This window comes from Eschrichtius robustus, chromosome 6 (genome assembly GCF_028021215.1).
Source record: "Eschrichtius robustus isolate mEscRob2 chromosome 6, mEscRob2.pri, whole genome shotgun sequence".
NCBI classification, from domain to species: domain Eukaryota; kingdom Metazoa; phylum Chordata; class Mammalia; order Artiodactyla; family Eschrichtiidae; genus Eschrichtius; species Eschrichtius robustus.
Genome location: NC_090829.1, coordinates 32084427 through 32102509, shown reverse-complemented (window position 1 = coordinate 32102509; position 18083 = coordinate 32084427). Strand labels below are relative to the sequence as shown.

Below are 18083 nucleotides of genomic sequence, written 5' to 3'. Positions count from 1 at the left end.
TAAATTTTAAAAAAAGGAACTATAAGGTCCAGGGCTACAACAAAAAATAAAATAGTAGGGCAATTGCGAGAGTGCATTAATCCAGAAACATCTCTGAGATCATCAGTACTATTTTTTTATTATTATTATGTGTAACAATGAGTTCTTTTCTGTAGCTAGTTTATAAATAAGGTTTGTAATATATATTTGCTACAGCTAAAGTAACACAACATTTAATCACTTCATACAAGCAGTGCTATAAAATAATTAAACATTCTGAAAAGTGGCATATGGGAAAGTAAAGCTACATTTTGTTAAAGTGGTTCTTTTGGGGGGATGTCCTGTCATAAAGTGGTAATCCACATGCCACTGGAATCTTGCAGAGAATAGGTGACCAAAAGGAGTAGCAGCTTTTACTGTTGAAGACCACACAGTATCAGGTCTCTCCTACCCCAACACACAAACCCTCACAGCGCTGTTTACCCAAAAGGAAATCCTGTGTCATTTTGGGCAGATGACCTGTTATGTTTATAATTTGTATGATATTATCTTTTAATGTCACGTTCTGTACTAATAAAGTCTTTTTTCTGTACTAATAAAGTCTTTTTTTTTTTTTTTTCCTTTTTCTCCATTGTCAAAGCAATAGGGTTAAGGACAGAATAGAGAAATAATAGCACATACTTTACTAACATCATCAAATAGAAACAAAGCTTAGTTTAAGGGTGCTTTCTAGAGTCTCTAGATTAATCGTTTAGGTGATGCCAATGTATCAAGATTTTCTCATTTGCAAGTGACAAAAGAAAAAAAAGAAAAGAAAAGAAACCTAAAATTGGGCTTGTACAATAAAAGAGATTTATTGGCTAATAGACCTGAATGTCCAAAGTTGTGGGTATGGCTTCCGTTAAATGGCTGATGCAGGGCTGCAGCTGATGTAACCAGGGCTGGGTTTGTACTATTTCTCCAGCCACCTTCCATGGTGTTAGTTTTAACTCATAAAAGGAAGCTGTCAGCTCTCCTTTTGTGGTAGCAAAATGGAAAGGGATAAAATAAAAAGCAATCTATGCTATACCAGATAATGAGGTAGCACTAAAAACACACTATGCTAATAAACCAAACTTGCCTTTCTACCTGCCAAACCAGATTCCTCTCCTCTGACTGCCCTTGTCAGGACTGAGACCACAGTCTGCTCCCTGCCAGCCCGATTCCTCAGCGATTTCACCTCTGCAGTCGTTCCCAACTACCCATCTCTTCCCGGCCAATTTCAGATCCTCCTTGTCTCTCACCTAAAAACACTGCGAGCATCTCCAAACTGACTTCTTGTCTTCCGCTTCCTCCCCCAACCCAACACACCCCGAAGCCCGCAGATTCACCTGGTACTGCTGAACTGACCGCTCCTCTCTTCACATAACCTTCCTGAGCTCTCCACCGCATACTAACTAAAGCATCCAAGATGGACCAGATGGCACCAAGATTTAGCCTCAGCCTCTTGCTCACACAGGTCCTGCACACATACTCCACGCACCCAGATTGCGTGAGGGTCCCCAAACGCCCTCCCCACAGCCCAACCATGTGCATCTTCCCCCAAACCTGCCGCCACTTCCTCACTTCTCAGAAGCAGCTCTTTGCCCACCTCGGTCAGAGGACTGCACTTCCTGGATCCCCACAGGCTCTAACAGCCCAGAGGCTATCTGCATCATCGCAGGTCCTGCGTCCCCCTTATCACCCTTTCTATGCTGTGACCTTCTAAAAGCAACAAACACCTTCTCTAGGATGGGAGTTAAGGAGGCAGCCTGCAGTCAAGAAATAATTATTGTTAGAATTTTTCTTAACCACTTGATCAAAAAACAAAGACTCACATGGCAAGGGCAAGGGAGAATTGCTCCAAAAGCCTTCTCCTGGAAAGTAACAACAGAGTTCATAAAATGTGTCCTGCACTTTGAAAACATGTTACTCAAATTTCATAAGAAATAGACCATAGCACTCAAGTGGGAAAATAAAAAAAATGAACTTCAGTGACTAAAAAGAAACAAGATATCCTTTATGAGTTCTTTTTAAGGGACTTCCCCACTATTAATTATTTTATAACCATGGATCAAATAGCACAGTCACACCTCACAACTGAAAGGTGAGATGGATTGTATGTTGACTTGATAACACTGTACAGTCAATAAAAAGGCGGAAAACCAAAAGGACCGGCCAACGGAATGACAGGATAGACTCGGCCAGCCCTACAACCGAATTCACATTCCGAGAATGTACAAAACACATCCGCCTTCAACATATTTCCAAATTTTTACACGATATTTCATTAAAAAGGGAAAACTGAAGTAGAATTCAAAGAATGCAGAAACCTCAACCTCTTGGAAGCTCTGCATCTACAACTCACTTTAAAACTACTCTTGTCTAATCATGTCCGTCACTGTCAGATTTGAAGCTACCAATCTCAGAGTCAGGAAAGAATGTCTTTGGACTAACTCAGGTGGGAAAGGGGATTATGTGCCTTGAAAAACTTTCAAAACATGAACCTAAAGCACAATGGCTCCAGAGAGAAGGCTGACTCGGAGCCACAGAAGCTGCTGGAGAAATGTTCTGATCAGCATTCATTAACCAAAGAACAGCCCCCTGTCCAAAGATCATAAAAAAAACACTTCAGGGGCTTCCCTGGTGGCGCAGTGGTTGAGAATCTGCCTGCCAATGCAGGGGACACGGGTTCGAGCCCTGGTCTGGGAAGATCCCACATGCCGCGGAGCGGCTGGGCCCGTGAGCCACAATTACTGAGCCTGCGCGTCTGGAGCCTGTGCTCCACAACAAGAGAGGCCGCGATGGTGAGAGGCCCGCGCACCGCGATGAAGAGTGGCTCCCGCTTGCCGCAGCTGGAGAAAGCCCTCACGCAGAAACGAAGACCCAACACAGCCAAAAATAAATATAAAAATAAATAAATAAATAAAACACTTAAAAAAAAAAAAACACTTCAGGATGCAAACTATTTTGAGCTGTGAACATCCCAAGTGGCAAACTCCATAAGAAAAGTGGGCACAGTGGTGACTGTTCCACTGCCCAGTGGCACTCAAGTTCAAGTTCAAACAGCTGTAAATACTAAATATATGTGCGTGGCGGGGGGGGGGGGGCGGGGGGGGTTGGTGATGAACTGACCTGGTGGCCTCCTTTATAACCACAGTTTCCAACCAACACTTTCGTTTGAAGAAGCATAATTAAGTGCTGGGACACTGGGGTCTAACAGTGCAGCTTTGGGCAAGGCCTCAATTTCCCCCATGCCTTAGCTTCCCCATCTGTAAAGAGAGGAATCACCTACATTTCATGGATTTCTTTAAAGAAAATAAATTCTCAGACCTGTGTTCCTGGCTGTGGCAGCGGCTACCTACCGCAACATTCATTTTCTCCTTCCTCATTAGTTCCGAAGGCTACCATGGTACGTTTTAAAAGCAAATTTTAGGAATGTTACAAATTTGGGACTTCCCTGGCGGTCCAGTGGTTAAGACTCCACACTTCCCCTGCAGGCGGCATGGGTTCGATCCCTGGTCAGGGAATTAAGAATCCAACGGGCCCGCTAGGCTCAGCCAAAAAAAAAAAAAAAGAATGTTATGCATTAAAGATGCTACTTCTGGGCTTCCCTGGTGGCGCAGTGGTTGAGAATCTGCCTGCTAATGCAGGGGACACGGGTTCGGGCCCTGGTCTGGGAAGATCCCACATGCCGCGGAGCAACTAAGCCCGTGAGCCACGACAACTACTGATCCTGCGCGTCTGGAGCCTGTGCTCCGCAACAAGAGAGGCCGCAATAGTCAGAGGCCCCCGCACCGCGATGAAGAGTGGCCCCCACTCACCGCAACTAGAGAAAGCCCTCGCACAGAAACAAAGACCCAACACAGCCAAAAATAAATAATAAATAAATAATTAATTAATTAAAAAGAAAAAAGATGATACTTCTATTGAAATACCGTTGTTTGGTGTTTGTGTTCAATAAGATCAAAAGCATGATTTGTGTGGATAAGGTACTGACTACAAAAAGATTCTCTTTCTCAATTCATGGGGCAACTTAGCTTCAATTTTTAAATACACAAAATATCCATTAAAGTAAACAGTATGTCATTTCTTAAATAAGTATTGCCAGGACCAAGGTAAGGGAAACACAACTTCCCCTCACTTCTTCCCACTTGGGTTTCTGAAATACTGGGTTAGTGATGATGTGCAATTTCCTAGAACGCTAAGGAAATACCCACTGAAAAACATCTGTCCTTAACGAAACAGAAAGAAGTGACCTATGGAAATTCAAATGGAACTCCTGTTAAAGACAAAAACAACAACAGGGACGGTAGCCAAGAAAAGCATGTTTCCACTGTGAATAAACTTCCACAAAATGCCAAGGTGCCTCAAGCTCATTCTCAAAAGGAGGAACATGGTTCAGTTTCGCTATTAAAAGAGTGGTTTCTCACTATTCCAAAAAGGAAATGGAACATCGAGAGCTAGGAGACTTTAGCTCTTTTATATCTGGCAATCCAGACACAAAAAAACTGTGTCTATAGTAGATGTTTAAGAACAGTTGAATGTATTTCTTAATTCTATCTATACCCCAAAGTGAAGGGGGAAGTACACATATAAATATGCCTATCTAAAAAAGAAAAAAGAAACTTTATGAAAAACCTTTGATTCCAGTGTTCCTTCGTATCATTTTAAAACCAGTCACCACTCAGCTGGCAGCCAACTGCATCTCACCAAATTCTTCCCATCTCACCCTCTCCATCCCCCAGTGAGTGTAAACTCTGGTCATAACTGCTCACTTAACTTGACTGTCTGCAAGCATGTCTTTTCTGAAGTGGATAGAAGTGAGTTCTATCCAATAATGATGCACACAAATCTTAAAAGACAGAGCATTTCCTAGCACTGTTATGATGAAAGTTAACATTGGTTCCTAACCAAAATCAAATACAAAGTTTGAGAAAGATTTGGGTTTTTTCCTCCAATTTTTGAGTGAATATATGTAAAGTTATTCTTTTGCAAAATACAGTAATAGGAATAACTACCTGAATTCGAAAGAACACCGGAGTATCAGAAACAAATGGACACTGTCATCAAAAGCATCTTGACACATTATTGTTTTCAAAAGTTCCCTAGATCCTCCTTAAATTCCCTCCGGCTTGACAGTCCTCATTTAGTCTTTTGAGAGATTTTTCCTTAGCAAAGTGAATACCAGAAGGGAGGCATTTTAGATTCAAGAGAGGTTTCTTCTGACTTTTTTCTTTATTATTCGGAAAACTGAGAATTATTAAGAGAAAAAGAGATGAAACCAAAGTACCCTCCAAGACAATGAAGCGATAGAAAAACCCAGACCTTAAGTGACCAGGCAATGGCTTTGCACTTACAAATCGCCTTTGGACCCGCACACTCACTCCCCCACAGGAAGAATGAACATTTACCCAAACAATTTAAATGTACACTGGAGCGTCCCTTTTCATACAATCTATTAATTACTAAATACCTGTCTCAATTCATTATGCCATTGGGGCCAAATTGACAACTGCGAACCCCAGGTTTACTCACATAACTGAGAAAAACAGATCCAATATCATTTTGAATAAAAAGATTACAAACTATAAAACAGTATGCACAACATAATAACATTTTTAAGTGGGCATACACATAGAAAAATTTTAAAACGTATGTACCAAAAACATTAACAGTGATTATCTCTCTACATAATGATTTTCCTCTTCTCTTTGCAGATTTAACAACATACACTTGACCACATCTTTTTTGTTTGTTAATAGATGTCTCAGCAGGATCCAAACTGCAACAAGTTTTTAAATTATAACTTTGAAAGACTGATGAGTATCAGTATGTATACTAAAGAAATTCTGCTTAAACACCTAATATCTTTAACTCATAACACCATTCAAGGCACAAAAAATTGATTCTTTAAAATCATTATGACAAAATACACATCTTGGGTGTTTTCAAAACAAACAAACAAACAAAAAAACACACCTAGGTATTACAACAGACGAATAAAAATCTTCCCTCTAAAAGAAGAGACGAATCTGGATTGTTTAAGAAAGCTTACACAAAATTGAAAAGGACCTGAAGAGGCTTTCATACAGTTAAGCTATGTGCAAACCACAGTTTCATCTACGTCAATATGCAGCATTTTAAAACCACATAAAAAGGAAAGGAAATTTTTAGTGCAGCCGGCAGTCCTGCAATAAGGCTGCTACTGCTGTAGCTAGCCAAACAGCTCACGCTTCTCTGAAGACTGGGAGCAAGGCGCGCTGAGGCTCAGACAATATACCCCCAGGTATGTCTTTTCAAATACTTAATATATCCAAATGTCTTTCCACGGAAGGGAAATCTATGATTTTCAGTGCTTAAACCATGTAAGTTGAAAATGCCAGCATGCAATAAGGTTGCTGTGCAAGAAGGCACCAATTGTTAAACTTCAAATAGATTCTCACTGTGAACTACGCTGTAATTTTCTTCTACCTGATGACCTCATCCATCCCTTTCAGAAAGACAGCTTAATTCAGACAAGACTGAATATACTGCTTACTTATAGGTAAGCTTAACTATTCAGTAACTCGATATTATAACTGGATGGATAAAGGCCATTGTTGTAGGTCTTCACAACAGGGCACAACAGGTCTCTACAAAACATTACGATAAGTAATTTCAAGAAAATTCCATTGTGACTTCCGTAAAAAAATATCTAATGAGTATCTAATGAGTTTCTAAGCAATGGGCACTCTCAAACAAAGGAGACACTTGAAATCTTTTCTTGATTTTGCTGGAATACATCTGGGTACCTCAGATTTCCACAAGCTAATAACTGGTTGAAAAAATACTCATCAAGCACTTAGTTTTCAAATTCATGATAGAAAACACAGACTGTTATTATAGTACAATTTAACCTCTACTTGATAAGACCAAAATTTTAAAATAGATTTGTGTTTCATTGAAATCTAGACTGAGGTTCAAGAAAAGCAACGGCGAGGCACTGCATGACTCTCAAGCATTACCGAATGAACAGTTACACTGTAATTATTTCTAAATAAATTACCCAAGAGTGGTATATATGGTCAGTTCCAGTTACATAGTATATTAATTGATCAAAACAAATTATTCTCTAATCCTTCTCTTTATCACATATTCATCTATTAAATGAGACTTTATAATTGTATGAGCAAAAGGGGCCCTCAGAGAAACACCTAATATGTTACTCTTATAATGTAGCATTTGCAATACAAGAGCATAGGCCAAAATCCTAGCACTTTGTAAAGGAACAACGAGCAAAGGTGGGAGATGAGGGTCCATCTACACCAACACTAGCTTCTGACCCAGAGAACAAAAAGGACGTTTAGAATGCCCAGGTACTAAATAAATGGTTACTATTAAAAGTCAAGTCATAAGGAGTTCAGTAAAGCCTAGAGTAGACTTCAGACCTGAAGAGCTTTCTTCAGGCATTTAGGATAGGCAGGATTGGAGCTGGGAAGCATAAAGGCAGAGAGTCTAGGGAATGGTCAACAAGGTCGGATCCTAGCCGGCTCTGACGAGCCGGGAAACCTTGACCAACACCCAAGTGCCAGACCTCAGTCTCCTCAAATCTGGGGATTGGACCAGATGCTATTAATAAACGTTCCCTCCATCCTTAGACTCCTACGATCCCCAAATTCTATCACAACGAAAAGTACAAAGGAAGGAAGGAAGAGCTCCCAGAACAGTAGAGATCCCACCAACCTAAAGTAGAGAGTTGGGAGGATGATATGCAGGGACTAGGTCACAGGAATTTTGAAAGTAAAGGAGGGTTAGGCTTAAAAGATAGAAGCTAGGTTTGGTTTTTAAATATATGTACTGTAAAATGAAACATCAAAACACATGGAGCCTAAACATCTTTTAGTAGTATTTAGGAAAAAGAATGAATACTTTATTTCTGCTCTTCTACATGAAAATAGCTTAGACTATAGTTCCTCCCAATAGTAAGCACTTAGTAAAGGTTTGCTACTATAATAATAATAAGAAAGACAAATATCATATGATATTGCTTCTGTGTGGAATCTAAAAAAAAAAAAAAACAAGGTACAAATGAAACCTATTTACAAAACAGAAATAGAGTCACAGATGTAGAAAACAAACTTATGGTTACCAAGGGTGAAGGGGAGAGATAAATTTGGAGATTGGGATTGACATATACACACTACTATATATAAAATAGATAACTAATAAGAACCTACTGTATAGCACAGGGCTCTCTACTCAGTACTCTGTAATGACCTATATGGGAATAGAATTTTAAAATTATTACTCCAAATAATAATAATAATCACCATCATTATTACTGTTATTATTATTGAGACAAAGTTTCAAAGTGATTTTGAACATGGCTTCTGAGATCAGACTGTCTGGGTGGGAATCCTGGCTCTATAATTTACCAGCTATATAACCTTGAGTGTTAGCCTCGTGGTGCCTCAGTTTTCTAATCTGTAAGACAGGGATAATAACATCTACATGATAGAAATAATGAAAGGTTAAATAAGTACATGTAAAGTACTTGGCATGGTGCCAGACACAAAGTAAGTGCTTGATTACTTTCACTGAGTTTAGTACAGAATGACATTATTCATGGACCCTCAAGTCCTATCTCAGGTAGGGAAAGGCGAAGGACATATACCCTTTAAATGTCACTTTAACTTAGAAAGTTTTATGTACATCTGCCTTATCCATCCACTTGCATACTGTTTCACCCCAAGAGGTACACAATGGATCATTAAATAATTAGGAGAATTAACATTCAGAAAGGCTTCTGAAGTTCTTGTTTGTTCTTTAAAAGGACGTTTCAGAGAATGGGCTTGTTTGGCCTTCATAGCCACTATACTTACTATTTGCTATTTTTACAAGCCACATATCAATTTTTTCTTGCTAAAACACAAAAGCAATCTTCTGATTATTAAAGGAAGAAAGGTGTTTAAGATGCATGAGGATGGTGTTTATCAGGAAGTAGCACCAGGAAGAATACCTGTGGCCCAAAGAGCATGTGTTTGACTAGACCAGGTCAAAGGGAATAAATGATACCCAGTTTGTTTAACTTGCGCTATAAATCACCCAATGTTCCAGATTTGAAGGGAACGTGACAAGATTTTGTCACCATCAGTGATGATCACAATGGTTCTAAGGGGAAGTCTTAAACTTCTAGGCCTGAGCTCTGCAAAACCCACAATGAAAGAAGAAGAAAAAAAAAACAAAAAAAAACCCTCAAGTGTTAAAGTTAGATGTTTTCAAACATCTATATATATATAACTGAGCTTCTCTTTGAGAACTGTGTAACCAACGATCATACATCCTTGCCCTAGAAGCCTTTAAAATACGTTCTTAGTCAAACTTCTCACCAACACTGACATGGAAACATCTATACACGCACTGTTCAAGAGAAATACAAAGCAAACCACACAGGTACTTTAAAATTATCTCACAGCTACACTTAAAAAAGCAAAAAGAAACAGGCTAAATTAATTTTAATAATATTTTAACCTAATATATCAAAAATATCATTTCAAGATGTGCTCAATATAAAAATTAATGACATATTTTACTAACTGTTGTACTATTTGCATAAAATAGTACAATTTTACTACTTGCACTATTCTTTATAATATTTTACACTAAATCTTTAAAACCCAGTGTGTACTTTGCACGTACAGCACACATCAATTTGGACTGGTCACATTTCAAGGGCTTAATGGTCACAGGTGGCTGCAGCCTACCAAACTGGATAGCACAGGTCTGTACCATCACGAAATCTAGCGCAACAAGGCAAGACCAGATTCTAATCCTACAACTTTTTCTGCCAAAAAAAAGAAAAACAAAATGAAATTCTCATTGTGAAAATGTTCTAGTGGGTTACACAATAAAAGGCCTACTTTTTAGATTTTAGCACAATTTTCTGTCCTTCCTCACCTCCCCTCTCAGCCTAGGTTCCTCTAGCATGAAGAGCTCTGTCAGTCTGTGAGAACAGAAAGCCAGGAAGCCTCAGTGAGAGCTCTTCAGGTTCAGCCACAACCAAACCTTTTTTGTTTCCTCTATTTCTCAGAATTTCAGTTCACTTATCTCCTCTGCAAACTAACTTCCAACGCAATTGGTAACAAAAGAGCTATCAGAATGCAAAAGTGTGAAGTCAAAAATATCCTTTCTAGAAGCAACCTACGTGGGATTTCCCAAAATCATAAAATCAGACCATGGAAAACCCAGGCTTCCTCATAATCTAAGATGTTCCCAGCAGTCCACACAATCTAGTAAGTTCACCAATAAAATTCTAAGAAGCAGAGAGACTGTGACCGTGGTTTTGTGAATGCAATTGTGTTTGAAGAAAATAATATCCAATTTGAATTATTAACCTCTCTTCTCTCCCTTTTGTTTTCTGTTTTAACAGATTCTTTGGATTTTTTTTTTTTTTTTTTTTTTTTTTGGACGGTGTCATCTTGAGGGAAAGTAAGGATGACCAACAGTTCTACCTTCTGCCCAGTTTACAGAGACCTGGAGCCATTCACATATTTTTTTTATTTAGTTTTCCTTGTTGGAATTATTGGAAGTTGTTTTGCAACCTGGGCTTTCATACAGAAAAACACAAATCGCAGGTGTGTAAGCATATACTTAATTAATTTGCTTACAGCCGATTTCCTGCTTACTCTGGCATTACCAGTGAAAATCATTGTCGACTTGGGCGTGGCACCCTGGAAGCTGAGGATATTCCACTGCCAAGTAACAGCCTGCCTCATCTACATTAATATGTACTTATCAATTATCTTCCTAGCATTTGTTAGCATTGATCGCTGTCTTCAGTTGACATACAGCTGCAAGATTTATCGAATACAAGAACCTGGATTTGCCAAAATGATATCGGCTGTTGTATGGTTAATGGTCCTTCTTATAATGGTGCCAAACATGATCATTCCCATCAAAGACATCAAGGAAAAGCCCAACGTGGGTTGTGTGGAATTCAAAAAGGAGTTTGGAAGAAACTGGCATTTGCTGACAAATTTCATATGCGTAGCAATATTCTTAAATTTCTCAGCCATCATCTTAATATCTAACTGCCTTGTAATTCGACAACTCTACAGAAACAAAGATAATGAAAATTATCCAAATGTGAAAAGAGCTCTCATCACTATACTTTTGGTGACTACAGGCTACATCATATGTTTTGTTCCTTATCACATTGTCCGAATCCCATACACCCTCAGCCAGACAGAGGTCATATCTGACTGCTCCACCAGGATTTCACTTTTCAAAGCCAAAGAGGCCACACTGCTGCTGGCTGTGTCCAACCTGTGTTTTGATCCGATCCTGTACTATCATCTCTCAAAAGCTTTCCGCTTAAAGGTCACGGAGACGTTTGCTTCACGTAAGGAGACCAAGGCTCAGAAAGAAAAATCAAGTTGTGAAAACAATGCATAAAGTATGGGATTTTCTCATGCTATCTAAGTCGTGAAAACAATGCATAAAATATGGGATTTTCTCATGCTATCTTTTCCTGCCTTACTGGACAATTGAGTCTACAAAACTGCGGGAAGGAGGGAAAAAAGAGCCTCCATAAGTAAAAACACAGGCAGCTAGCCAGTGTGGCTTGGTTCACTGAGAAACCCTGTTTCTAAATGCAAGCCAAGCAGTACTCTTGCGGTTGCTGATGCTCCTTAACCCAAACGTTTGTACGAAAAACTAAAAAGTCTTGTTGCACCAACATAAACCCTGCAATATCCTTGAAATCTAAATGAGCTCGATGACACAGACTGAAGTATTCATGAGGTATTCATTTAAAGGCCTGGAACTGACTTCCTGATAGAAATATGCAAAATAATCTCCATGTAAGTTTCCAGAACGCCCTTCAGCAGCACAATTTAAAGTCCTTTAGGTCGCTTAAAAAAAAAAAAAAAAAAAAGCCAGCTGATTTTTTACATGAAACCACCTGTGCTGTGCCTGATTTTGTTTTAATCCATCACTTCGAAAATGGTAACCTTTTAGCTCACTACTCCAATTTTTAATAGTTAATTGTTTCCTACCACAATAGCTTAAAATTCTTTTAAGCTTTTTTTTAAGCTTAATTTAGAAAGGCTTGGAAATACATGGATAGTTTTTAATGTACTACATATCCTTATATACTAGCTGTAGGCTATAAATAAAGATTTTCTACTGTTAGTAATGACAAATCCAGTGATTTCTTAGTATTATTTTGTAGCAATATGAAATAGACCCATAACGTTTTCAAGGGGGGTTGTTAAATTATAGTAACTGCTAAAACTACTGTTTTGGAACTCACATCAAAGGTATGGAAAAATAGCACCAGTCACATGGTCTTAAAATAGACAGGCCGACACCACATAGCAAGGCCTTGTCAGAAATGCAGCATGTGCTGGGCTGATGGGTGCCAGCCAGATCCTGAAGATGAGTCTGACCCCATGTAGGGCCGGCAGTTTAAAGAATGGGTGACGCTACTCTCAGGGTCACAACCCATTGATCAAATTCTCTCAAATGCCAGTAATGCAGAAAGGATTCAATAGACGGTATTAAATAAAATACTTATTTAGGGAAAAGAAGGCTGAAAAGTTTAGACAAGAATGCCTAAGGCTTTGTATCTTTTTTTGGTTTCAGTTATAAAAGCCCACATTAAAACAATTGGTAATGCATTTGCATTAGCTGCAAGGATTAAGAAATGGTATTCCTCAAACAAAAACAAACACGTAGACACAGAGAACGGAGTGATGGTTACCAGAGGGGAAGGATTGGGGAGGAGGATGAAATGGGTAAAGGGGATCAACTGTATGGCGACAGAGGGAAACTAAATTTTGGGGGGTGAGCACTCTGTAAGGCAGGGGTCCCCACCCCCCCAGGCTGAAGACTGTTACTGGTCCGCAGCCTGTCAGGAACCGGGCCGCACAGCAGGAGACAAGGGGCGGGGCGAGCGAAGCTTCATCCACCGCTCCCCATCGCTCGCGTTACCGCCTGAACCACGCCCACCCCATCCGTGCAAAAACTGTCTTCCATGAAACCGGTCCCCGGTGCCAGAAAGGTTGGGGACCGCGGCTGTAGTGGATATAGAAGTAGACACATAACGTTGTACACGTGAAACATATAATGTTATCAATCCACATTACCTCAATAAAAATAAATAAATGATCTCAAAGGATGGGGGGGGGGAAAAAAAAAAAAAGAAAGAAAGAAATGGTGTTCCTGGACGCTAACAAAACAAGTTTGATTCCAGACTCATTTTTTACCTCTGCACTGATAACTATTTTCTGAAGCTTGAACCCTAAAGACAACTCCTATCCACAATTTTACAATACATTCTCTGAGTTTGAAGAGAACAGTAAAGGAGAAAATGCACAAAAAAGTGCCTCTTACACTTATAACATGGTAGGTACTGGACAAACTCCAGCTGGCTAGTGCTAATGACAGGAGCCCCAGTCAGCATCACGTATCTAACACGGACAGGGTCTAAGTGACTCACCTGTGGTACAGGCTGGGAGAACGCCTACACACTAGAACCTGTGCTTGTTGGCAATCTAAGAACATGTTTTTACTGATGAACAGATCAAGACATTCATATACGACCATATATGAAACTAGTTTACTTTCCTTAATCTTTTGGTCAAGTCCCCTTTTAGTCTTCTCTCCTTGGCCTTCACTCACTAGAGCCACATTTGAGAGACAAAGGAGGGGAAAAAAAAAACTTTTTAATCATATTCTTATATTGTCCTCACATGCATGATTGGCTATTCGAGTTTTCCCTTTTATTAAGGAAGAGAACCAGACTCACTACAGCATTCCTAATGTCACTGTTCTATTAATATATACTTTTATTTCCCCATTTTTGACGGCTTATTCTAATTTTCCCTCACAAAAAAGGAGCTTCTGGACAACTGGTGAGAGAAGGCTATTAAAAAATTGTACCCTACAACATCAATTTTCTAGCAGTTCTTTTATGATTGCACATTACAGTTGAATTATGTCATAACTCATCGTGAGGCTTATAGTCACATCATTCATGCTCTTTCCTCTAAGGAAGGGGACAGTCTTGAGAATGCTAAGTGCTGGGAACCACTGTGTCACCAAAGGTCACGCGAACAACAGAGGAAAGAAGTCCATGCTTGGGCAGCCCCTGCTCTCACACCCACACACAGGGGAGGGAGACGTCCAAAGCGCTGCTCACCCAAGAGAAGAGCACAGAACCCTCAACCAACTTGAACCATTTTCAACTTTTTGCCATATTTCCTTCATATCCCCTGTCCATTTTTTTTAAATAAACTTTTTATTTTGGTATAATTTAAAATTTACAGAAAAGGTATAAAGATAGTACAGAGAGTTCCCACATACTCTTCATCTAGTTTGCCCTAAAGCTAATGCCTTACAGACCACGATACATTTGTCAAAACTAGGAAATTAACGCCAGTGCATTACTATTAACTCCAGACTTCAGTATGGAGTCTTTTTGACTCTGACTATTTCAAAACAAATCACAGACATCATGATAGTTCAGCCATGAATTCTTCAGGATACATCTCTAAAATATCAGGCTACTCTTTCGGCTGCCCTAAATAAACTGTGAAGTTATTCCATTATGTGGAAAATGAGTGATGCCTACAGGTAGCAGTTGAAAAATACTGATATATTCAGCCAGTGATGAACAAGAAAAAATTGTGGCTACTTTTGATATAGCCCCGGGCATAGAAAAATTAACAAGGGGTTCTCAATTATAACAAGAAAAAATTATATGGGTGTAGTGATTTTGAAAGTCATTTCGGAGAGTGTTCAAAAATAACCAAAAAATAAACAAATTTAAGAAAATATTTAGCCTAGAGATCAAAACTCCTCAAAGATATCCAGGAAATAACATAATATTTACCTCACAATTACATTTTTTGTTAAAATAATAATAATAATAGTCTTCAATGAAAAAAGAAAAAAATGACTCACTGAAATTACACTTAAAATAAAATTCCAGGGAAAAAGATAGTGAACCTAAGAATTTAAAAAAAAAAAAAAAAATTCACAAATTTTGGCCCAATTTTCACTACAAATATCAAAAAACTAATCTTGTTTCCCTTCAGAATAAAGCATATCACTTGTTATGACTCAAACACTAAATTTCCTGGCAACTATTTTCCATATGCTATCCAGTTCTTAAAGTCAACAGGTCAAAATCCAAGTCCATCTCATACACAACCTCTTCTATGAAGCCATAACCGATTTCTCAACCAGATGCTCTCCCCTCTTCCAATATTTATTCTTTGAGAGTCGAAGAGTCGCAGGAAGGTCAAACGGTTCAGCTTACAGTGGACACTTGGGTTTTTACTTAATTACTGCACTTATTTTGGTGCTTGTCATTTTATAGACATTTGTCTCCCTCCTATCTTATTCATCTTTCCTGTGCCCAAAAATTCTTACTCATCTGTATAATACCAAAAGTACCTACCACAATACAGTGCACATAGAAGCTACTCAGTAAATGAGTTTCAAATTGAAGTAGGAAAACGCATTCAGACATCATTTGCAGTGACTCAGAAGCTCTTAATAAAAGGACATTAACATAGAAAATTCTGTTAAATCTAGCCAGCCAGTAGTAGTATCACACCACTAACTTGGACTACATGAGCACATAAGCTACATGATGAGAATCAATAACAAAAGAAGTAGTGAAGGCAAAAACTCACCTGCTATCGTACGTAGTACTCAGGCAAGCAGTTGAATAATCAATGGCCAATGACCCTGCAGTGAAATAATCAGGTTGCCAACTGGCAAGCTGTGACTTACCAGAGGTATGGGAAAATGGGTTGCATACTGCAGATGTCGTAGGAGGTCATAATTAGATGGAAAAATTAACTCCCTTGGTTTTTCTCTCTTCAACAGCTTCTCACCGTTAACTGACATTCTTCTGCCCAGGGAAGGGTTAGCATTCTCACAGGACTCTCCAGGCATGGGAGAAAAAATCTAAGTCATGTAAAACAAATGTTGGAGATTGTAAATGAAAGAGAGCAAAACCAAAACACAGAACTTCAAGCCCACAAGACACTCACACCATATCCTTTCCTTATTTAACCAACGGGCAAAATAATACACTGTGTTAATTTGCACAAGTTTCATATTCAGATCTTTAGCATCATCCCCCATTCTGAAGATGAGACAATGACAACCACACACGTAAGAAGTGTGCACAGCTACATTTCCTGGAGGACCAGAGATAAAATCAGACTTATAGGTAAGTGTTTTCCCCATAGGGCTACATTTCCTAGAAAAACATATACACAGAAATAATTCACTAATAAAGCTCATGAACAACAGATATAAAGGTTTTAGTCTGTACCCCAACCAACATGTGCTTTCATAAAGAGTTAGTTACACGTTGAGATCCCTGAGGAAGAACACGTTGTAATTATACCGAGATAAAGCAGAAGAATGTATAACAAGTCCAGAGCCAGGAAAGCTGTTATTGAGAAGCTGAACACACATTCAGCCAATCAACATGGGCTGTCCTGATGAAATGACATTCGTGTATTCCTGAGATAACGATCTCTACATGAACAAAGGAGTCACAGTCAACCAGGAGGATGGGAGTATTAGAATGGACAAAAGGAGGCAAGGCAGCCAAAACTGAGGATGAGCTGAAATGAGATAACTGCATGAGATGACTAACTGAGGTCTCGGGAGCAATGCGAGAGGATGACATTCACATCACAAGTACATAGTTCATTCCAATACACAGGGCAAGGGGCAGAAGGACGGAGACAGCTGGGGCAGAGGTGGGGAGGAGCGGTTAATGGCCAATAAGAATTTGAAGGTTGAACCTACTGGAAATTCCGAACCAAAGTCAGTTTTAAAGTCACTCTTGTCTACTTCCTCAAAAATATTAGTAGTTCCTGAGTCAATCCCCATATGCGCCATAATAGTCTGTTCCTAATAATTGCCAGAGAAAGAAAGTCACATTGTAAATTTTGTAGTTCATAAAGAAGCTGGAGCTAAAACATGACAGTGACATTTTAAACCATCTTATGTCCCTTTTCCCCCTAGTGTCTTTTTTTCTCAATAAAAAGAAAAGGAAGTTAAGACACCCATTGCTTTACAAAGTCACATTATTTGTCCTCATGATGAAAAAGATTTAACTTCCATGATATTTTAAGGGAAAAAGTACACAAACTTCCCGATTAAAAACAAACTGGCCATAATTTCCTTCTTGGGGGTATTCCTCCTAGTCACACGCTCACCAACTTGCCTTAGTAAGAAAAATCTAAGAGTATATTTAAGATAATAAGATACCTTGATGTCCAAAAGTAGAAAAGAAAAAAACAGAAACATAGAAAAAGCATAAACAGGTAAAGTCACTTTATTTTTTACTCTTTTTAACTTCTACTGTGGACAAATTTAGAAACAAAAGTATTTACATTAAAGAAATAATTTTTAAAAATCTTAAGAGTACAAACTACAAATTCAGGTGTGCAATTTTAATGGCAGGTTTTTAAATTACAAGGATAGCCACTATTTTTAAAATATCATCATAATATATGCTTAAACTCTCGCAGAGCCAATATGAGGCTTTATGTTTAAAAAACTGTCACAATCTCTCACCATTTTCTACTATTTCCCATCACCAACTTCATGTTTTTTGCCTTGAAAATTTCCATAAGTATCTGGAACAATGTCCAAAATACAAGAAATGGGCAGAAAATTATAAAGTCATACTCACAGTATAAAGTAATTTGTTAAAAAGAGCAATTCTGCAACATTTGAGAGAGAGATTAAATTTTTAATTAATTGAAATGAAAATACGATGTGTTATGACTAAAACGTACGTATAAAAGAGTGATATAAGTAATGAATGATACATTGGAGAAAAGCTGCTCCTTAGAATGAAAACAGACAGGATGTTAGGGCCAAAACAAGTCCAGTTTTGAGGCTCAACATTAAAGGAAAACTGGAGATCAGAAATACGTAAAACTGGAAGAATATAATTCCAATCCAATGAAAAATGGGATAGCCTGTCAAATCTTTTCATTACTAGTTTTAGCATATCCAAAAGAAAATTCTAGGAGATATAAACTACAGTCCAAATTTTGTGT

At 38.6% G+C, this 18083-nt stretch overlaps 2 protein-coding genes across 2 annotated transcripts in view; one reads left to right on the top strand and one right to left on the bottom strand.

Annotated features, from left to right (window-relative positions):
* MED12L (mediator complex subunit 12L) overlaps positions 1 to 18083 on the bottom strand; it is a 317602-nt gene that overhangs the window by 205164 nt on the left and 94355 nt on the right. Inside the window, exon 15 of the mRNA XM_068545632.1 lies at positions 15784 to 15960. Within this exon, the coding sequence (XP_068401733.1) occupies positions 15784 to 15960 (177 nt within the window). The remainder of the gene's footprint in view (positions 1 to 15783; positions 15961 to 18083) is intronic.
* GPR171 (G protein-coupled receptor 171) lies at positions 10474 to 11433 on the top strand. Its single transcript, XM_068545421.1, has one exon. It carries the CDS (start codon positions 10474 to 10476, stop codon positions 11431 to 11433), a length of 960 nt encoding a protein of 319 aa, XP_068401522.1.

What these genes read in the sequence shown, in the direction of transcription:
- GPR171 (XM_068545421.1), top strand. Translation starts at nt 10,474, where the DNA reads ATGACCAACAGTTCTACCTTCTGCCCAGTTTACAGAGACCTGGAGCCA.